This window comes from Neoarius graeffei, chromosome 1, assembly GCF_027579695.1.
Source record: "Neoarius graeffei isolate fNeoGra1 chromosome 1, fNeoGra1.pri, whole genome shotgun sequence".
Classification (NCBI taxonomy): domain Eukaryota; kingdom Metazoa; phylum Chordata; class Actinopteri; order Siluriformes; family Ariidae; genus Neoarius; species Neoarius graeffei.
The window spans coordinates 45,884,581-45,907,596 of NC_083569.1; the positions used below are offsets into that span (position 1 = coordinate 45,884,581).

General features: G+C 40.7%; 1 protein-coding gene across 3 annotated transcripts in view; it reads right to left on the bottom strand.

Annotated features, from left to right (window-relative positions):
- Positions 1-23,016, bottom strand: part of smarcd3a (SWI/SNF related, matrix associated, actin dependent regulator of chromatin, subfamily d, member 3a) — a 96,785-nt gene that overhangs the window by 30,096 nt on the left and 43,673 nt on the right. For 2 of the 3 annotated variants that reach the window (XM_060932685.1, XM_060932676.1), the window contains exons 3-7: positions 15,082-15,171; positions 8,705-8,747; positions 7,775-7,897; positions 7,422-7,544; positions 4,041-4,136 (exon numbers count right to left, since the gene is read on the bottom strand). In XM_060932685.1, the coding sequence (XP_060788668.1) occupies positions 4,041-4,136; positions 7,422-7,544; positions 7,775-7,897; positions 8,705-8,747; positions 15,082-15,171 (475 nt within the window). The remainder of the gene's footprint in view (positions 1-4,040; positions 4,137-7,421; positions 7,545-7,774; positions 7,898-8,704; positions 8,748-15,081; positions 15,172-23,016) is intronic. The other variant, XM_060932691.1, reaches the window with a different exon arrangement.

A 23,016-nucleotide genomic window follows, 5' to 3' on the forward strand; every position in this document is an offset into this window, starting at 1 on the left:
ATATACACACACACATATATGTATATGTGTGTGTGTATATATATATATATATATATATATATATATATATATATATATATATATATGTGTGTGTGTGTGTGTGTGTGTGTGTATATATATATATATGTGTATATATATATATATATATATATATATATATATATGGGCGGCACGGTGGTGTAGTGGTTAGCGCTGTCGCCTCACAGCAAGAAGGTCCTGGGTTCGAGCCCCGGGGCCGGCGAGGGCCCTTCTGTGCGGAGTTTGCATGTTCTCCCCGTGTCCGCGTGGGTTTCCTCCGGGTGCTCCGGTTTCCCCCACAGTCCAAAGACATGCAGGTTAGGTTAACTGGTGACTCTAAATTGACCGTAGGTGTGAATGTGAGTGTGAATGGTTGTCTGTGTCTATGTCTCAGCCCTGTGATAACCTGGCGACTTGTCCAGGGTGTACCCCGCCCTTCACCCGTAGTCAGCTGGGATAGGCTCCAGCTTGCCTGCGACCCTGTAGAAGGATAAAGCGGCTAGAGATAATGAGATGAGAATGAGATGAAATATATATATATATATATATATAAATAAAAAACATTACATACTCATTCAAATGAGGTGACCCTTTAAAAACAAAACAAAACAACACAACACGGGTAGGTGGAGGCAAAAGGAATAATACCTGGGAGGTCTTCCAAGGGAGGGGGAAAAAAAAAGACAGTGTTTCTCAAGTGCAGTATTTTTAAGAGGTTTGATGTTTTTATCTTCAACTATACAAATTAACAAAAGAAAAAAAAAAAGTGCTCCAAGTTTGTTTCTAGCTTCAGTGCCATTGCTCCAAAGTGTCATGGGCAATGGTTTATGTAAGATATTGCTATGGAAACTCAAACAATTTTGTGCCTTCATCTTGCTCCAAAAAGCTCATTGTGTGTGTGTGTGCTCAAAAGTGTGTTTTGCTTCTGAAAACGGTGCACAGAGCTGCGCATAAATAGAAAGGTAGAGAGCAAAATTGTAACATTCAAGCTCCTAAAGCGTACAAAAAGTCTACAAGAGAGACAGAAAGGGCTGAAATTAAAATTTAATCTGGATTTAAGTTTGGTTATTTATCAACTCCCACTTAATAGTTAATTCTCTCCCCTGTCACATGACAGCTACTAACCAGCGAGGGTTAACGTTAGCTTGGAAAGCCATCCAGCGAATCCGTTCAAAAAGCATTAACTGATGTCCATTCATCAGCTCACAGACACGTACAACTACTCAATCTCACTGACTGACAGAGGAGAGAGAGCGTGCCATCCCACTCACCCACCCATCTGGTATCATGATTGCGACTTATAAACCTATAAATGAACAGGAGACGAGACAACGAAAGAAGTTAACATCAATCTCTGATGTTATCGCATCACAGTGGAGAATTCTACTGTTCAGTCCAATTTCTAAACAGTGTCACAATGATTATGTATTTTTCAGCTATGGTAATGATGCAGTCGCTGTCTGGGATGCATTGAGAAGTATTTCCATTCACACTACAAATTTTAGGTGGTCAATACGATTCCCAAAGCACCTCTGAAGACAGTTTGAATGATCAGATCACAACATGTCTCCGAGACACACTGGACTCTATTCACACCAGTACTTTTGCCTGTCCATTTACGACTGGATTACACAGGACGCATATTAGTGCCATGTGTGAACAGGACCTTAGGGATTTGTTTTAATTTAGCAGCAAGGTAGGATAAAGTTCTGAAATTTAAATTAAAATAAAAAAAAAAAACACTTTAATTGACAGGAAAAAAATGAACTTATCATAAATCTAACTTGTTGCTATTTATTTTGTCTGGAAAATCCATCAGGGTGTACAATCAAAATTAATCTAAGGTCAATATTTGAATCAGAAGTTAAAGCTGCAATAGATAACCTGGATAAAAATAACTGTTATATTTGCTAAAACTGTCACTACGTCTTGAGAGGAGTACATGAGACAGATAATCTGTGAAAAAAAAAAATCAGGCTTTTTTAGATTTGATTTAAAAACAAAATTAACCACAAAGCTAAGCTAATGGTTTTACAGTAACACTCTCTAGCGCATATGCTATGTTAGTGTGATGTTGCAGTCAGGCTAACATTAGCTTGTTTCTGATCCTAAGGCTTCTGGTTATTGTTGTTTTATTTGAAAGTTGCTCAAAATATCTTTGTGAAGTTCTCAGGCAGTCATATCGGTTTTGTGCTCGTCCTGATATTTATGTGTTCCTCATCTCATCTCATCTCATTATCTCGAGCCGCTTTATCCGCCCTAATCACAAAGGTTTCTGTTACCAAACAAACATCTCAGCACAGAAATAAGTGTACTTATGTGTGTTGTTACATTACATTACAGGCATTTAGCAGATGCTCTTATCCAGAGCAACATACAACATTCCAGAGCAGCCTGGGGAGCAGTTGGGGGGTCAGGTACCTTTTTCAAGGACACTTCAGCCATTCCTGCTGGTCCAGAGAATCAAACCGGCAACCTTTTGGTCCCAAAACTGCTTCTCTAACCATTAAGCTTGTTGTTTTTCCAAAAAGATATTGTGGTAGGTAGATTACTTTTAAAGGAGAACTGAAGGCAAATTTTTTATTATCAAAATTCTGTCATTTTATTAAATATAGGAACACATTTTTGATAGCTATTTTATCACTGCTATAGCGAGTTCTGAGTGTTTTGAAATACGCTCTGTAATATACCAGTCCGTATGTCAAAGCAATGGCCGTAAACGAGATTCGTCGAGACCTGTGCGAGACATCGTAGGACGGAAGTAAAATGTACAGCGCAAATCAAAGTGACCGACATCTGCCAACGCTGTCAAAAGACGCGCGCGCTCTCTTTCGAATGCTGACGTAATCAAGCCGGAAGTTTTGTTTCTTTTGATAGCAATCAGGAAAGTTTGAAAATCATCATTTAAACTTGTTTTTGTGCAATATTTCGTTTGGAAAACAGTTTTCAAAATGGCAGCACTGATACCTTCCTGACGCTTCACGTTTCAAAGTCTCGCACAAGTCTCGTGAAGATCGCGCGGATAAGCGACACCTGCCGTGGACCAAACGAACTAAATTCAACACGGCTAAAAACCGAATAGGCCGATAAGTATAATATTTAATTGCAACTAGCTGCCAATACGAGTCATGATATAAGGTTACGAAAACCGAAAATGTAATTGAATAACACGTTAATTAAGAAATAAAGTAAGTTTAAAAATGACTTCAGTTCTCCTTTAATATCTGACCCAATTACAGTGAGTTTCCGAGGAGTGGCTCTGGAGGGAGGCCTGAAGGAAGTTCGAGTTTACTCTTCATGGTTTCTCAAAAATCACCTTCCCAAGCTTTAAGATTTTAATCGTTGATTAGTTAAAAATTACGGAGAGTATCTGAATGAACACAACATCTCATCTCATTATCTCTAGCCGCTTTATCCTTCTACAGGGTCGCAGGCAAGCTGGAGCCTATCCCAGCTGACTACGGGCGAAAGGCGGGGTACACCCTGGACAAGTCGCCAGGTCATCACAGGGCTGACACATAGACACAGACAACCATTCACACCCACATTCACACCTACGGTCAATTTAAAGTCACCAGTTAACCTAACCTGCATGTCTTTGGACTGTGGGGGAAACCGGAGCACCCGGAGGAAACCCACGCGGACACGGGGAGAACATGCAAACTCCACACAGAAAGGCCCTCGCCGGCCCCGGGGCTCAAACCCAGGACCTTCTTGCTGTGAGGCGACAGCGCTAACCACTACACCACCGTGCCGCCCCGAACACAACATTAGAATGCAAAATTTGTTGTTTAGCTCTAACCTACATCTAATCTCAGCCTAAACTTCAGAGCATCTATTTATTTAGGAAAGGCAACGTGACCAAGCATCAGCTCCCACTTTGTTGATATTCGAGCATGAAATCCCAGATTGCTCTTCGTATAATGATTTGTGAAACATTAAATGCCTTTCTTATGAATGCCAACACCAAGGCTATTTATTAGTCATAGTCATGCAGGAGTGAAGTACAAATGGATTCTTACCTCTACTAAGTGGTTATCAGGGCCGTACAGGTCCTTATCCAGCTCAATAACCAAGCTTTTGAAGAAAGATGAGAACTTCCTTTTTTGCTTTCCAGGCTAATATGGGGGAAAAAAAGGACATTGCAGCACACACACACAGACAAACACAAATCAATAGACTGCTCATCATGCACATATAATTCAGCAATGCACAATGCAGGAATGGAACAAACAAACAAACAAACAAACAAACACACACTCCAAAACCCAAATGTCCTTTATAGTGCCCATACAGTGGGGCAAAAAAGTATTTAGTCAGTCACCAATTGTGCAAGTTCTCCCACTTAAAAAGATGAGAGAGGCCTGTAATTTTCATCATAGGTATACCTCAACTATGAGAGACAAAATGAGAAAAAAAAAATCCAGAAAATCACATTGTCTGGTTTTTAAAGAATTTATTTGCAAATTATGGTGGAAAATAAGTATTTGGTCAATAACAAAAGTGCATCTCAATACTTTGTTATATAGACCCCTTCGCAGTAAACGTCATTCATACGTAAGCGGAAATTGCGCGCGCAGCCTGGACCCAAAAAACACTCAGAAATGCCTAGTTGTTGTATTTTCGGGTGTCAGAATCGTAGCAGTGATGGGGTTAAAATGTTCAGAATTCCAGCAGGATCTCACCCATTCCAAAAAAAAATCACCGACGTCTATGACTACAAGCCATCAAACGTGTAGACTGGGATGAAAGCACTATCAAAAATGCGCGGGTTTGCAGCGCCCACTTCATCACAGGTAAGATCAGGCTATTTATTAAATCTTTCTTTTTTATTCTTTCTAGTCTTCGTTTATTGATGTAGCAAAATACTTTGGTAACGTTTGTCTGATTAGCTGGGTCATAGTTACACAATGTAATGAATATTGTTAGCATGTTAACTTAGTTTTGCATGCAATTTTGTTTGTAGGAGAGGTCTCGCTTGACTCAAGCAGTCCAGATTTTGTGCCATCATTATTTGTGTATGCCAAAAATCACAATTTTAAAGCAAGGATGGAAAGGTAAAATTGTGTGCCCTTACTCTAAATGCCAACTTACGTTGACTGCTCTAACCTAGCTCCCGCTCCGTTCAGTTTCATTTCTGGTCTCTGCCTCTCGCTTTTTACGCAGCTCTGATTTCTCTTAGCTGCACTCTTTACACTAGCATTCCTTTCATGCCATTACCTCCTGCAAATTGCTGTTTAGTGTTGGTATTTGCTATTGTAGCTAAAGCCACATTGCCATCACATCACTGGCATAATTTGATTAAAACAAAATGAATATGAATGTCCCATTGTTAATCAAGTTGTACATGCCCGCACATATAATCATATGCGTCTAAAGACTTGTAGGCACGAAGTTTTTCGTGGGTGTACACTGAAGTCTTGTCAATAAGGTACGAGTATATATCTGGCCATTGTATACCAGGGAACTTACTAACATCGTCCGTCCACTCTTTAATTAAATACGGATCCGGTAGGCGATGTCCACTTGTTAGAGTTAACTTATTTATGTAGCATTCTCGATCTTGTAACGACAATTGTTTGGCATCATCTGACAGCTCATAATGCCGGTCTATGGGCAGCGCCATTGTTTCTGGGTCCAGGCTGCGTGCGCATCCTGCCAACGGTCGGTTTGTTTACAAACATGCGAAGGGGTCTATACCCTTTGTTGGCAATGACAGAGGTCAAACGTTTTCTGTAAGTCTTCACAAGGTTTTCACACACTGTTGCTGGTATTTTGGTCCATTCCTCCATGCAGATCTCCTCTAGAGCAGTGATGTTTTGGGGCTGTCGCTGGGCAACACGGACTTTCAACTCCCTCTAAAGATTTTCTATGGGGTTGAGATCTGGAGACTGGCTAGGCCACTCCAGGACCTTGAAATGCTTCTTACGAAGCCACTCCTTCGTTGCCCGGGCGGTGTGTTTGGGATCATTGTCATGCTGAAAGACCCAGCCACGTTTCATCTTCAATGCCCTTGCTGATGGAAGGAGGTTTTCACCCAAAATCTCACGATACATGGCCCCATTCATTCTTTCCTTTACACGGATCAGTCGTCCTGGTCCCTTTGCAGAAAAACAGCCCCAAAGCATGATGTTTCCACCCCCATGCTTCACAGTAGGTATGGTGTTCTTTGGATGCAACTCAGCATTCTTTCTCCTCCAAACATGACAAGTTGAGTTTTTACCAAAAAGTTCTATTTTGGTTTCATCTGACCATATGACATTCTCCCAATCCTCTTCTGGATCATCCAAATGCTCTCTAGCAAACTTCAGACGGGCCTGGACATGTACTGGCTTAAGCAGGGGGATACGTCTGGCACTGCAGGATTTGAGTCCCTGGCGGCGTAGTGTGTTACTGATGGTAGCCTTTGTTACTTTGGTCCCAGCTCTCTGCAGGTCATTCACTAGGTCCCCCCGTGTGGTTCTGGGATTTTTGCTCACCGTTCTTGTGATCATTTTGACCCCACGGGGTGAGATCTTGCGTGGAGCCCCAGATCGAGGGAGATTATCAGTGGTCTTGTATGTCTTCCATTTTCTAATAATTGCTCCCATAGTTGATTTCTTCACACCAAGCTGCTTACCTATTGCAGATTCAGTCTTCCCAGCCTGGTGCAGGTCTACAATTTTTGTTCCTGGTGTCCTTTGACAGCTCTTTGGTTTTGGCCATAGTGGAGTTTGGAGTGTGACTGTTTGAGGTTGTGGACAGGTGTCTTTTATACTGATAACGAGTTCAAACAGGTGCCATTAATACAGGTAACGAGTGGAGAACAGAGGAGCCTCTTAAAGAAGAAGTTACAGGTCTGTGAGAGCCAGAAATCTTGCTTGTTTGTAGGTGACCAAATACTTATTTTACAGAGGAATTTATCAATTATTTCATTAAAAATCCTACAATGTGATTTCCTGGATTCTTTCCCCCCATTCTGTCTCTCATAGTTGAAGTGTAGCTATGATGAAAATTACAGGCCTCTCTCATCTTTTTAAGTGGGAGAACTTGCACAATTGGTGGCTGACTAAATACTTTTTTGCCCCACTGTACATAAGAATCAGAGAAAACAAATAAAAAAAATAAAAACCCATCCTGTTAGTTCTCATTCAAATTTCTCCAAAGCTAAAAAGCACTGAACCAGTGTCCTTAATATTTGCAATGCCCAATGTCATATCAGCTCTTTCACATCTCCCACTTAATAAAAATCAGCCTGAAATTACTGAATAAATTAACTGCACAGAACGACATGCAAATAAATGAATGTATAAAAAACATAAAAATTATATCTAATTCTAAAGTTAAGTATAAACACATGATCAGAGTAGGGTACAAAAAAACTAAAGGAGGAGGTTTTCTGGGGACGTTTGGTGTTCACTCACATCATCCAGCAGCTTGCCTTCTACTCTTAGCTCCCAGGATGCAATGCTGCCCTCTGAGTCCTCTGAATCAGGCTTCGCGGGGTTAAACGTGTTGGAGATGTACAGTCGGAGCTTCCGCTTTTGCTGTAGGCAGAAACGATAAAATATCGTCAGTATTTTTTTCCCTGAAATATGACAGAGTATGGTTTTCAGGCATCGTAAACTATTTACCTTTGATGTCCCATTCATCGACTTTAAAAAAAAGTTATGCGTATTTAATTTGTAATTAGAAGATTGAACTTTTCACTGTTTACTTACATTTTAAAACTCAAGCTCGTCCAATTCCGATCAAGATAATCAATGATAACACAAACCTTCATCGGTCTCTTCAGGGCCTCTTGAATATCCACTCGCTTCCTCATAATAGTTTGGTCCAATTTGCGCTCAAAAGCCAAAAGGTCCATGTATGCCTGCGACTCGGGCACCAGCTCACGAATCTAACAGCACGACATGAGACATGAGTGAGTAATAGGGGTGATGACAATGAGATGACATGAGATTAATATCTCAGGGCATGTCTCCTAACTGCAATGTATAATGAATATAAAATTTGATTACTTTTCTCAAGTGAACTGCTGCTAAAACAGATCAGCCAAAGTTCTCTGAAGGTGATATTTCTTATTCCTCTCACAGCAATTAACTAACCAACTAAGTGTTTTTAGCTGAACCTTGCAGACACGAAAACTGAGCCAAAAAAAAAAGACACCTTGTCCTTACACTGAGAAATAATCCTCGTTATTCAACACACTCCAGATTTTTCATTGTGTTGCATCATTCAGAAACACAATAAACCCAGAGCGTCAAGTACTCTTGGTAAAGATAAAAATAAAGCGGAAAGAAGAACACAGAACACGCATTCTAAGTAAACATGGGACACAAATCATCCCGTCATTCATTTTTCTGTAATAGTACTATGTCAGAGGTGCATATTTCCCAGCTGCACCGTGGTTTCCTTTGTGGCATTTATTTTACTGTGCCACCTCTTAACTGAACTCTCAGAGCAGCCGCTGCACCATTACACACCCCAAAAACTCAAAAACCACACACACTCCCGAAGGCAGGAGAGTGCCCTTGTTACAGCGCACATTCCTGTATTGGACTCCAAATTCCCTCGCTTCCCTTTTTTTTAGGAGCCAGCGGATTTACCTGCACCGTTGACCTGGCGTAAATTTAAAAAAAAATAATAATAATAATAATTCAAGACACAGACAAAGAGAAAGAATAACCATAGTGATGCACCTCACCCTCTGAGGGAGAATCTTGTCTGCCATTTTCCTTCTCTTGGCACTACAGATGGGGAAAAAAGGGACACAGAGAGAGAGAGAGAGAGAGAGAGAGAGAGAGAAACATGTTACTATGGTGACTGATAGCAGAGTCCACAGGCCATCTGCTGAATAACTGGGACCCATCCAGAATTGTTGCAGCTGTGCATGTATATGTGTGTGTGTGTGTGTGTGTGTGTGTGTGTGTGTGTGTGTGTGTGTGTGTGTGTGTGTGTGTGTGTGTGCGCGCGTGAGCAAGAGAGTGAGATGGATGAAAAGTAGAAAGGTGCAAGAAAGTGTGATATTGAGAGCAAGTCAGGAGGTGCTCGTTCATATTCTTGCGAGTACGTGCGTGCATTTGTGCATCCAGTGAAACCCATGCAGATATAATATGATGCTGAATCACTAGGAGGGACTGAAGAAAAGCCAATTTGTACTCTCTTTATACTCTCTCCTGCATGAAGCTTTTTCAATTTAGTTTTCACGCTGGTGATTCAGAACGAAAGCCGAAGGCTCTCTGCATTCTTTTTTTTTTTCCCCTGTGGTTTGCTCAACCGTCGTGAAGAGATTAATGCAATAAATAAATAAATAAATAAAAAAAGAAACATTTTCTGCAATAAACAAATTAACATAAAGTCCAGGATGTTGTTCATTTGTTTTAAAGGCTTATGAGCAGCAAAAAGCACTGCGCAGTGAGGCACTGAAACTTACTAATAGCACTATAGCTGGGTGCAATATACCCTAACTAGGTGGAAAGCCTGATGTCTAATCAAGTGCTTAATTCAAAGTTTAGGTTGTTGCAAGAAAAACAGCACACTTGGTTTTTGTGGCTACTGCCTCACAGAGGCTGTAGCCACTATGTCATCGTGTTGTAAGAATGAGTATAACAATAGCGCACTGCGCATGCGCATATAGGTGTTCCTATTAAAATGGCTGGTGAGTGTATACAAGTCGGTTCACCATTCGAAATAAATGGACTAGACTAAATAAATCGCTTTCAGACATGTTTATGCTTATTACCGAGGGAAAGTGCGTTCCTTTTTTAAAATATACTCCAGGTCGTCCCCTTTCCTCGCCTTCTTCGGCCAGTGCGTCCTATGTGTGATGTAGATGTGACGCACTTCCGAATTGTTACAGGAAGTTGTCGAAAACAGTATTGAGACCACTGAGCTCTAACGCCGGGCCATTTCCGGGAAATAAGAGTTTGGGTCATGGTGACAGCGTGTGTGTGTCAGCCTCGGTTTGGAGGTTTCAGTTTTGAAAACTGTAAGAGGTAAGAGTACAATAATATAAAGTACAGATACTTGGCATATTTTACGTCTGTGATTTTTAAATTGTTCATTTTTGGATTACGCTTAATTTTTGTGGCTACTGCCTCATAGAGTAAATAATATATATATGCTATATTTACTGTATGGACATGGGATCAGAAAACAATTTTATTTTTAAGCAGTAGCCACATGTACCCATAGGGTACCTATTTTTCACCTATTCTTTTCATGCTGAAAGAGCGAACAAGGTTTCAGTAGACCAGGGCTTTTCAAAGTGTGGGGCGTGCCTCCCCTAGGGGGCGCCAGAGTTCTTCAGGGGGGGGCACAACGTGAGGGAAAATAAACCAGAATAAGTTACTATTGCGGACATTTAGTGAACTTCAGCTAGCCTTTGCCAGAGACAAAATGGATCGATTTTTAGTACCTAAAGCTACAGTGAGTGAGGAGACAGAGTCTGGGCCAAGCAAAAATAGAAGGAAGTATGACCATGATTATTTAAAGTTTGGATTTTCATGGACTGGATCTGAAGATGCTCCACTGCCACAGTGTGTTGTCTGCCAAGAGGTGCTAGCTAACGATGCTATGAGATGTTTAAAATGTATAAAACAAGATGTAAAAAAAAAAAGCACAGATGTTTAAAATGTGTAAAAAAAAGATGTTTTAAAAAAGCACAGATGTTTAAAATGTGTAAAAAAAGATGTTTTAAAAAGCACAGATGTTTAAAATGTGTAAAAAAGAGGTTTTAAAAAGCACAGATGTTTAAAATGTGTAAAAAAGAGGTTTTAAAAAGCACAGATGTTTAAAATGTGTAAAAAAAATGTTTTAAAAAGCACAGATGTTTAAAATGTGTAAAAAAGAAGTTTTAAAAAAGCACAGATGTTTAAAATGTGTAAAAAAGAGGTTTTAAAAAGCACAGATGTTTAAAATGTGTAAAAAAAGATGTTTTAATAAAGCTCATATGTTTTAAATGTGTAAAAAATATGTTTTCAAAAAGCACAGATGTTTAAAATGTGTAAAAAAGAAGTTTTAAAAAAGCACAGATGTTTAAAATGTGTAAAAAAGAGGTTTTAAAACGCAAAGATGTTTAAAATGTGTAAAAAAGATGTTTTAAAAAGCACAGATGTTTAAAATGTGTAAAAAAAAAGATGTTTTAATAAAGGTCATACGTTTTAAATGTGTAAAAAAGATGTTTTCAAAAAGCACAGATGTTTAAAATGTGTAAAAAAAGAGGTTTTAAAAAGCACAGATGTTTAAAATGTGTAAAAAAGATGTTTTAAAAAGCACAGATGTTTAAAATGTGTAAAAAAAGATGTTTTAATAAAGCTCATATGTTTTAAATGTGTAAAAAAGATGTTTTCAAAAAGCACAGATGTTTAAAATGTGTAAAAGAAAAAATAAAAATGTGTACAACAACCATTTTTTAAAAATACGAATGGAACATTAAGTATAGCAACAACAAAAATTGTAAGGAGGGGGGCGCTGTTGTTTATTTGCTCTCTGAGGGGGGGCTGACTCTCCCACACTTTGAAAACCCCTGCAGTAGACCAATATCATTTCCCAATTTGGTCAATGTCTCCTTGACCTTTAACCATACAGAACACCTGTGGAAATGATATGACCCTCTGATTACCAACACTCGGCATTTTTATCAGATTATTTATCAAATAGTGGCTCAGTGGCTCTCTGTGCCAGAGCTGTTATTCAGTAGTGTCTGAAGCAGTCATACAAAGTACAAAAAAAAAAAAAAAGTAGCTGTTATCGGTACATTTTTTTTCCTACGCATTTGTTATTCTTTATGTCAGTAATTGATGGAGGCGGATGCACGGATGTAATCGCTGAAAGAGTTTTTATTATAAAAAACAACAACAAGCAGGCATACAAATCAAAAACATTAGGCGGAATCCAAAACAGAAGACAGGAAAAGGTCAGGCGAGGCACAAACAGACTAAACGAGGCAGAGACAAGATACAAGCAGAATCCAAAATACAAACTTGAGTCAAAAAACCTGGAAGACAATAGTAACAAAGGCCCGGTAAGGTCAGGCACAAGGCACTGAACATATTACTTTACAAAGTCCTGTGTGCAGCCTGAGTCTATATGCACACACCATGATGGCACTCTGATCCTCAACAGGTGTCTGAAAGCAGCAAGTCGCAACTTGAAGCATGCCTAGCACAAACACGCGGAGATGTGACACTTTACATCAGGGGTCAACTGGTCCCCAGTAAAGTCCTGTATTTTGGAGGATCAAACTGTCCATAGAACAACTTTTTTTTTTTTTAAACCTGAATCATTGCAGCTTAGAAAGGCTGTTTAAAGATGATTGGACATATGAAGATACAGTTGTGATCAGAAGTTTACATACAGTGACATGGATGCCATCTTGGATATGAATGTCATGGCAATATTTGAGCTTTCAGTAATTTCTTTGAACTGTTCTTTTTTCTGTGGCAGAATGATTGTACAGCATACAGGTTTAATAAAAAAAAAACACTAGAATTTGGTGCACAAGTTTTAATTTTCTTTGCGTTTTCTGAAATCAACACAGGGCCAAAATTAAACATACAGGGTCAAAAATTTACATACGTTCACTTAAATTATTAATTCAGAGGTGCTGAAACTTCAAAAATGTCTCTTATCTTGCCAAGGCTGAGGTCTCTTAACTTCCTGTTAGTGACCAGGATTAACTACAGCTCATAGCTTCTCTGTGCCTTCATAAAAAGGGTTTGTTTACAGTACTCATTGGATTGACCAACACACACTAAAATGGGAAAGTCCAAGGAGCTCAGTGAAGATCTGAGAAAGAGGATCGCAGATATACATAACTCTGGAATGTCTCTTGGAGCAATTTCTAAACAACTGCAAGTTCCAAGAGCAGTTCAAACAATTGTATCCAAGTTATTGTGAAGTGTAGTCACTTAGCCAAGCCACTTTGCTTCAAGAAAACCCAAACTGTCACCTTCAGCTGAAAGGAAATTGGTTTGGATGGTCAGGAACAACCTGGGAACCACCATGGCACAGCCCTGCCATGAACTGGAAGCTGATGGATCACTGTCTACAGTTCAGATTACCATGGACTAAGAGGCTGCTATCCAAAAAATAACCCCCTGCTCCAAAATTGACACCTTCAAGCTTAACTAAACTTTGAAGCTGACCATACGGACAAAGAAAAAGCCTTCTGGAGGATAGCTGTATGGCCAGATGAGACAAAGATTGAGTCGTTTGGCCACAATGACCACCATGTACAGAAGGACACTGTACCAGCTGGTGGTGGTGGTAGGATCATCATGCTCTGGGGATGTTTTACTGCCAGTGGAACTGGTTCATTGCACAAAGTGGATGGAATAATGAAGGAGGAGGACTAAAACAGAATTCTTCAGCATAAACCATCAGAAACTTGAACACGACTTGGGACTTACAACAGGACAGTGAACCCAAACATGCATCAGAGCTGGTTGTGGAGGATAAAGCAGGCTAACATTAAGCTTAAAACAAGTCCTGACTTCAACCCTCTTGAAAATGTATGGACCGTGCTTATAAGTCGAGTCCATGCCAAGAAAAAAAAAATTTAATTGAACTCTACCAGTTCTACCATGAATAGTCGTGAAATATCCGACTAGAATTCTGCTAGAGGCTTGTTCATGGTAAAGAAAAATGTTTGGTCAAGGTGAATCTTAGAAGAGACATTTTACCCAAATATTAGGTGTGCTGTATGTATATTTTTGACCCTGTATGTATAATTTTGACCCTGTGTTGATTTCAGAAAACCCAAAGAAAATTAAAACTTGTGCACCAAATTTTAGCGTTTTTCAAATTAAAGATGTATGCTGTATAATCATTCTGCCACAGAAAAAGAACAGCTCAAAGAAATTACTGAAAGCCCAAATATTGCCATGACATTCATATCCAAGATGACATTCACGTCACTGTATATAAACTTCTGACCACAACTGTACATGATTGGTAATGAAGTGCCAGGGTGAAACCGAGCATAACCACTTCAAACTGATGAGGGTTGTAGGCATGTAACAATATATTGTGTGATGAAATAAAAAAAAAATGAATCATGATTATTATCAGGCTGCATAATCTCTTAGTTTTTCCTAGCTACAATTGTGTAGTTTAGATAGCTTAGTAGTTTAGATAGGGGTGACACAGTGGTGCAGTGATTAGCACTTTCGCCTCACATCAAGAAGGTTCTGGGTTTGAACCTCATGGTCAACAGGGGTCTTTCTGTGTGGAGTTTGCATGTTCTCCCCTTGTCTGTGTGGGTTTCCTCCAGTAACTCAAGCTCAGGATCAAACCTCAGACCCTGGAGCTGCAAGGTGGCATCAAAACATTATCCAGGGCACAGCATTCATATCATTTACATGGACCAGTATGTGGCTTACTGATCCACTTTACCTCTCTCTCTTCTTCAAACCTCATCATAACACATTACTCTGTTAAGAAACAAGCCCCACTCCTACAGTCAGTATCACTGAGGAACATATGGCTCCCCTGATGGAGGAAATGTAGTCTGGGTACAGAGAAACTTTCCCATAGCCCTTCACTCACACCCCAGACCACATAGCTCCTCTGGGACCAGCTGAATGGGCTGAAGAGGTTGGAAACTATCGAGGAATGGGCTGTGGATTCAGATTTCAGACAAGTGGATGAATGATAGTGCCACAAGAAAACTAGGCAGCTAACATTCTAGCTAAAGGAGCCCAGAAAACTGTATATGAGATGAAGAAGATGAAAGGAACCTTCAGTGGGAGAACCTACAATAGAGGGAGTCAATCAGCTATGTTTGTGCACTAAAGAAGACCATGCAATTGGCATCCATGGCTAAGTCAAGGGAAGGTGTATATTATATCTAACATGCATACTAGGAGATTATGTTCATTCTCTTAAAACACTTGTTTATGACTGGGAACATTTTTGGAGTGGAAGAAGAATAGTAGATAATCAACCTCACTCCGCATGGTACTATCAGGGGTACATACATGCATGGGGACCATATAATGCTAGTAGTGCTATCATCTAATAAGCAAAGTAAAATCAATCACAAACTCAGTCTAACATGCAGCACAGTTAACCGCCTACTTGGATCCAATTGCTGGTTCAGACTGGACCTCTCGCAAGTCCAGTGATCTTGCAGAAACCTCATTGGCTCCTTGGAATCCTGGTGGTTTCCTATAGGTTAAAATTTAGTGACTCTAATTATTTGAAGGAAAACTCTGGGATTTTTAAACCTGGGCCTTACTTTCCCAGCTCTTTGGGTATAAATATTTACTAGGGATAAAAACGATTGAAATCGGTCCCATATTGAGTTAGAATGCTACAACCGGCAACCGCAAAACAGCTATACAACATAATCCTCTGTACGGGGAAAACATCCACGTCAGAGTAAACCGCTTGTTTTCACGACAGAGAGGCTCATAATGTGATTCTAAGTGTCTGACAACATGGAAAGGATCCCTACAGAGATATACCCGTGTCTGTTTACCTCAATAACTATAAGAAACTGTAGAAAATGACTGTAATTTTTTTACCTTTCGCTTCTTCCGGTTTCTGACGCAGCACCCTAATCAGTGCTTGTAGTCAATTTCAATTATTGCACGGAGGCTGTTTTTGGATGTTTATAAAAGGAGAAATCATGCAGAATTTGTGAAGAAATCTATTTTCAAAGTATTGCCAGTGAGCGCAGTAGAGATCTATGAATATTTAGCTGATTACGACAAGATGACTGAGTGTCTGACAACATGGAACTGAGTCCCTTTTGTAAACATTAGAAACACTTACAATAACATTATGAGGCTCTCAGTGGTGAAAACAATCGGTTTACTTTGACATGGATGTTTGCCTCATAGGATTGTATTATATAGACATTTCACAGTTGCCAGTTGTAGCGTTCTAACTTAATTTTGGACTGATATTAATCATTTTTGTCCCTAGTAAATATTTGGAACCAAAAAGATCAGAAAATGTGGCCCAGGTTAAAAAAAAAATTCCCAGAGTTTTCCTTTAAATAATAAAATTCTTTATTTATATTGTACTTTTTAAGTCTACAATGTCAAAGGAATTTGCATGTACAAGATTAAAAGGACAAGGTATATTGATAGTAAGACATATTAATGAACAAATGTTACATTGAGGAATTAATTAATTACAAGTCTAGAAGGATTACTGCAAACCATAAAAAGTATATTCAACAATAAAAAGTCCTAGACTAGGACTCAACTAGAACTAGGCCAAGATAAAAATGTATGCATTTAATCTGGATTTAAACCTACAGATCAATGGCGTGTTCCTCATGTTCTCTGGAACACTGCTCCAAAACATTAGGAGTTACAGTGTCTTGCAAAAGTATTCATCCCCCTTGGTGTTTGTCTTGTTTTGTTGCATTACAAGCTGGAATTAAAATGGATTTTTGGAGGGTTAGCACCATTTGATTTATACAACATGCCTACCACTAAAAAGGTGTAAATTGTTTTATTGTGACACAAACAATAATTAAGATGAAAAAACAGAAATCTGGAGTGTGCATAAGTATTCACCCCCTTGCGTATGAAACCCCTAAATAAGAGCTGGTCCAACCAATTCACTCCATAAGTGACATAATTAGTTGATTAAGATGTGTGCAATCAAAGTGCAATCAAAGTGTCACATGATCTGTCACATGATGTCTGTATAAATCAACCTGTTCTGGAAGGACCCTGACTCTGCAACACTACTAAGCAAGCAACATGAAAACCAAGCAGCCTCCAAACAGGTCAGAGACAAAGTTGTGGAGAAGTATAGATCAGGGTTGGGTTATAAAAAAATATCCCAAACTTTGAATATCCCAGGGAGCTCCATTAAATCCATTATAGCAAAATGGAAAGAATATGGCACCACTGCAAACCTGACAAGAGAAGGCCACCCACCAAAACTCACAGACCGGGCAAGGAGGGCATTAATCAGAGATGCAACAAAGACACCAAAGATAACACTGAAGGAGCTGCAAAGATCCACAGTGGAGATGAGAGTATCTGGTCATAGGACCACTTTAAGCTGTACACTCCACAGAACGGGGCTTTATGGAAGAGTGGCCAGAAAAAAAAAGTCATTGTTTAAGAAAACACGTTTGGAGTTTGCCCAGCAGCATGTGGCAGACTCCCCAAACACATGGAAGAAGATTCTCTGGTCAAATGAGACTAAAATTTAACTTTTTGGCCATCATGGGAAACGCCATATGTGGCGCAAACCCAACACCCTAAGAACACCATTCCTGCAGTGAAGCATGGTGATGGCAGCATCATGCTGTGGGGATAGTTTTCATCTGCAGGGACAGGAAAGCTGGTCAGGATTGAAGGAAAGATGGATGACACTAAATACAGGGCAATTCTGGAGGAAAATTTGTTTGAGTCAGCCAGAGGTTTGAGACTGGGACGAAGGTTCATGTTCCAGCAGGACAATGACCCTACACACACAGCTAAAGCTACACTGGAATGGTTTAAAGAGAAACATTTAAATGTCTTGGAATGGCCTAATCAAAGCCCAGACCTCAAGCCAATTGAGAATCTGTGGCATAACTTGAAGATTGCTGTACACCAAATCAACCCATCTAACTTGAAGGAGTTGGAGCAGTTTTGCCTTGAGGAATGGGCAAAAATCCCAGTGACTAGATGTGCTAAGCTAATAGAGACATACCCCAAGAGACTTGCAGCTATAATTGCAGCAAAGGGTAGTTCTACAAAGTATTGACTTTGGGGGGGGTGAATACCTATGCACACTCCAGATTTCTGTTTTTTCATATTCATTATTGTTTGTGTCACAAGAAAACAACAATTCGCACCTTTAAAGTGGTAGGCATGTTGTGTAATTCAAATGGTACTAACCCCACAAAAATCCATTTTAATTCCAGCTTGTAATGTAACAAAACAAGACAAACACCAAGGGGAATGAATACTTTTGCAAGACACTGTACATAAGAGAAACATCTTCCGCTGGCTGAGCTGTGAATTATCTTTCAGGCCAACAACAGGCCTACCTCAGCTGAATGAAGTACTAGTGATGGGCTATACTACTTCAGGAGATCAGCAAGATATACCACATTAAAACTATTTTAAGCTTTAAACATCATTAAAAGAACTTGGTAGTCAATGTGGAATTTATATTTCAGAACACTGAGCCAGTTCAGCCTGAAACAGAGTGGAGAAATACAGTGGTGCTTGAAAGTTTGTGAACCCTTTAGAAATGTCTATATTTCTGCATAAATATGACCTAAAACATCATCAGATTTTCACACAAGTCCTAAAAGTAGATAAAGAGAACCCAGTTAAACAAATGAGACAAAAATATTATACTTGCTCATTTATTTATTGAAGAAAATGAATGGGATGACAATCAGGTGTGAGTGGGCACCCTGTTTTATTTAAAGAACAGGGATCTATCAAAGTCTGATCTTCACAACACATGTTTGTGGAAGTGTATCATGGCATGAATAAAGGAGATTTCTGAGGACCTCAGAAAAAGCGTTGTTGATCAGGCTGGAAAAGGTTACAAAATCATCTCTAAAGAGTTTGGACTCCACCAATCCACAGTCAGATAGACTGTGTACAAATGGAGGAAATTCAAGATCATTATTACCCTCCCCAGGAGTGGTCGACCAACAAAGATCACTCCAAGAGCAAGGTGTGTAATAGTCAGCGAGGTCACAAAGGACCCCAGGGTAACTTCTAAGCAACTGAAGGCCTCCCTCACATTGGCTAATGTTAATGTTCATGAGTCCACCATCAGGAGAACACTGAACAACAATGGTGTGCATGGCAGGGTTGCAAGGAGAAAGCCACTGCTCTCCAAAAAGAACATTTCTGCTCATCTGCAGTTTGCTAAAGATCACATGGACAAGCAAGAAGGCTATTGGAAAAATGTTTTGTGGACGGATGAGACCAATGTAGAACTTTTTAGTTTAAATGAGAAGCGTTATGTTTGGAGAAAGGAAAACACTGCATTCCAGTATAAGAACCTTATCCCATCTGTGCAACATGGTGGTGGTAGTATCATGGTTTGGGCCTGTTTTGCTGCATCTGGGCCAGGGCGGCTTGCCATCATTGATGGAACAATGAATTCTGAATTATACCAGTGAATTCTAAAGGAAAATGTCAGGACATCTGTCCATGAACTGAATCTCAAGAGAAGGTGGCTCATGCAGCAAGACAACGACCCTAAGCACACAAGTCGTTCTACCAAAGAATGGTTAAAGAAGACTAAAGTTAATGTTTTGAAATGGCCAAGTCAAAGTCCTGACCTTAATCGAATCGAAATGTTGTGGAAGGACCTGAAGCGAGCAGTTCATGTGAGGAAACCCACCAACATCCCAGAGTTGAAGCTGTTCTGTACAGAGGAATGGGCTAAAATTTTGCCTACACAGAATAGAGTGTCTTTGAACACGACGACCTGCAGACCCATACAGATACAGTGCTAAGCTACAGTACATCACGCACTGCATGGATACTGTTACCATGGAAAAGTGGGTCCGTGTCTACCCCAACCGCAACCCTGGATGACGGGCAAGGTCCAGTCACTGTTAAGAGCACGCAACTCTGCATATAAATCTGGGGACCAGGCACAGTACAGCAGAGCTAGGGTAGATCTAAAAAAGGCCATCAGAGAGGCAAAGCTGGCCTATGCAAATAAGTTGTCCGACCACCTCTCAGATAACAACCCCAGGCAGGTATGGAAGGGCCTGAAACATATCACCAACTACAAAGGTAATGGGACAAGCACAGGAAACATAGACTTCTCTCTAGCTGAAGTGCTAAACCACTTCTTTGCTTGCTTCGAGAAGACTGTAAACATCCCTACCAAACACACCTCTGTTCATAGCCTCCCCTGAGCCCAGTTCACACACACTTACCCTCCAGGAACACCAGGTCCGCAGTGTGTTCAGGGCAGTGAACCAGAGGAAAGCTGCTGGCCCAGACGGTATACCTGGCAGTGTACTTAAGGCCTGCACTGACCAGCTGTCTCCTGTGTTCACCAGGTTATTTAATCTCTCTGTCACTAGCCACCGTCCCCCACTGCCTGAAATCGGCTACCATAGTTCCCGTCCCTAAGTCCACCACCATTAGTAGTCTCAATGACTATAGACCCATTGCACTAACACCTGTGGTGGCAAAATGCTTCGAAAAGCTGGTCCTAAAACACATCAAAGATTGCCTCCCCCCCCCAGCTTTGACCCCCACCAGTTTGCCTATAAAGCGAACAGGTCTACTGAGGACGCCATCTCCACTGCCCTCCACACTGCCCTGCACAACCTGGAGAATCCTGGGACCTCTGTAAGAATGCTCTTCATCAACTTCAGCTCGGCCTTTAACACCATCATTCCAGACATCCTCATAGCCAAGCTGGTCAACTTGGACTTCCCCCACCACCACGTATGCCTGGATCAAAGATTTCCTCACTGACCGCCCACAGTCTGTCAGGATTGGTAACAGGAGCTCATCCACCCTGAGACTCAGCACTGGCTCTCCACAGGGCCATGTGCTGAGCCCTCTCCTGTACACCATATACACACATGACTGCACACCCACACACCCCTGTAATATCGTCATAAAATTCACTGATGACACCACTCTGGTAGGACTCATCACAAAGAATGACAACTCTGCTTATAGAGATGAGGTCCAGAGACTGACAGAGTGGTGTGACAGCAACAACCTTACCCTCAACACCAGAAAGACCAAGGAGGTGGTCATGGACTTCCGTAAGAGCAAAGCCGACCCCCCCCGCATAAAAGGCGACATAGTGGAGAGAGTGCCCACCTTTAAGTTCCTGGGGACCCACATTTCTGGGGACCTGTCTTGGGCAGCTAACACAACTGCCCTAGTAAAGAAAGCCCAGCAGCGCCTCCATTTCCTGAGGGTCCTGACACGGAACAGGCTGCAGACCGACTTGTTGGTCTCATTCTATCGGGCCACGACTGAGAGCGTGCTAGTGCATGCTATCCCAGTGTGGTACGCTGGCTGCACAGTGGCCGACAGAAAGAGGCTACAGAGGGTCACCAGAACTGCAGAGAGGGTGACTGGCTGTCCACTCCCCTCCCTGGACGCAATCACCAGCTCCAGGTGTCTCACCAGAGCTAAGCCGATCATAAAAGACCACTTTCATCCCAACCATCATCTGTTTAGCATGCTACCCTCTGGGAAAAGGTTTAGTTCCTTCAGATTTAAAACCAACAGATTTAAGAACAGCTTCTTCCCTTGGGCAGTCAGAATTTTAAATGCACTTTAAAAAACATAAAATAAAATAATAATAATAATAATAATAATATTACCAAACTGTTTTTACAGGCTGTTATGAGTGAGCATGTGTGTGAGTATGGGACACCACACTACCCTTATTGACTGATCATGTGTGTGTGTGTGTGTGTGTGTGTGTGTAGGTCACCACACTGCTACTACTGATCATACCCATATCATGTGCAATACTAATGTGCAATATCTACCTGCCTACCTCTATTTTTATTTTTTAATTTATTTTATTATTACTACTAGTATTACTTTTCATGTTGTTGTATTTATTATGAATTTTTTTTATATGTTCTCTTGCACCTTTGTGGCCATGCTGGCTAAATTTCGTTGTTCAGGCAACTGCTCAATGACAAAGTCTTGAATCTTGAATCTTCCTCCAAGCCGGTGTGCAGGACTGATCAACGGTTACTGGAAACATTTAGTTGCAGTTATTGCTGCACAAAGGGGTCACACCAGATACTGAAAGCAAAGGGTCACATACTTTTGCCACTCACAGATATGTAATATTGGATCATTTTCCTCAATAAATAAATGACCAAGTAGAATATTTTTGTCTCATTTGTTGAACTGGGTTCTCTTTATCTACTTTTAGGACTTTTGTGAAAATCTGATGATGATTTAGGTCATATTTATGCAGGAATACAGAAAATTCTAAAGGGTTCACAAACTTTCAAGCACCACTGTATACCCCAGCTTGGTTATGCTCCTGGTAAGGGTGCAGGTTTCTGTATTCTGAACTAGATGAACCTTAGGCTACATCCACACGACAACGGCAACGAGATTTTTTTTTTTAAATATCGCGTCCACATGGGCAACGGATCAGTAAAATTTCAGGTACATATGGCAACGCAACGCTTGCTGAAAACGATGCAATACACATGCCACACCACTACGTACGCTGTAAGACGGTCCCATCGGAGACACCAGAACAATAGAAGAAGTAGACACATGCGCATAAACCCCTTCTTCCGTAGTATTAGCCACATAAAGTTTTGATTATTAATCAGTAGTGTAAAATGAAAGACGCGGAAAGAGGAATGAACGGGGGTAGATGGAAGCCAGTACGCCAACATTCTGATATCCTCCAGAATTCTTTAATGGTCCGGAATAAATTGAATGCTACACGTTGATGGATTACTTTGTTCTTCTACGCCCTTTTTGAGGAATGTCTTGTTGGACTTAAACCAACATCTGAAGAGGTGAGATCGCTCCTTTTTTTTCCTATTTTTGCTGGCGGGATTGTTTTTGTAAAGCGCACAGGCGGTGCGCGGTTTGGTACTGCTTCCGCAGTGTTTGGACTAAAGACTCTGCCCTAAGGGCTATATTCTCTCTCTCTCACTTTGCACCATTACACAATAAATATTCACAGTGAAAATATTTTGTAAGCGCGTTTCATGAACCAAGTTATAGGATTTGTTGACAACTCGCATCGAGTTCGTTACACTTCTACCCGGAGTGAAGCACATGTGGTTGTGACGTCATCGTAAACAAATCCGTTCTACTCATCCAGACGACTCTGCAACGGCGCCGTTGCCAGATTTTTTCACTCTGGAACCCGTTCTCAAAAGATTTCGTTTTGGGGCACCCAAAACGCCAGTGCCGTGTGGACGCCAGGCCGAAACGATAAACAATTTTATCAGATTCACCTGAATCCGTTGCCGTGTGGACAGGGCCTTAGAAAAGCTATTTTTCTCAAACCAGAGTCCAGGGTTACACCAGTCTTCTTAACAGTACCATATAG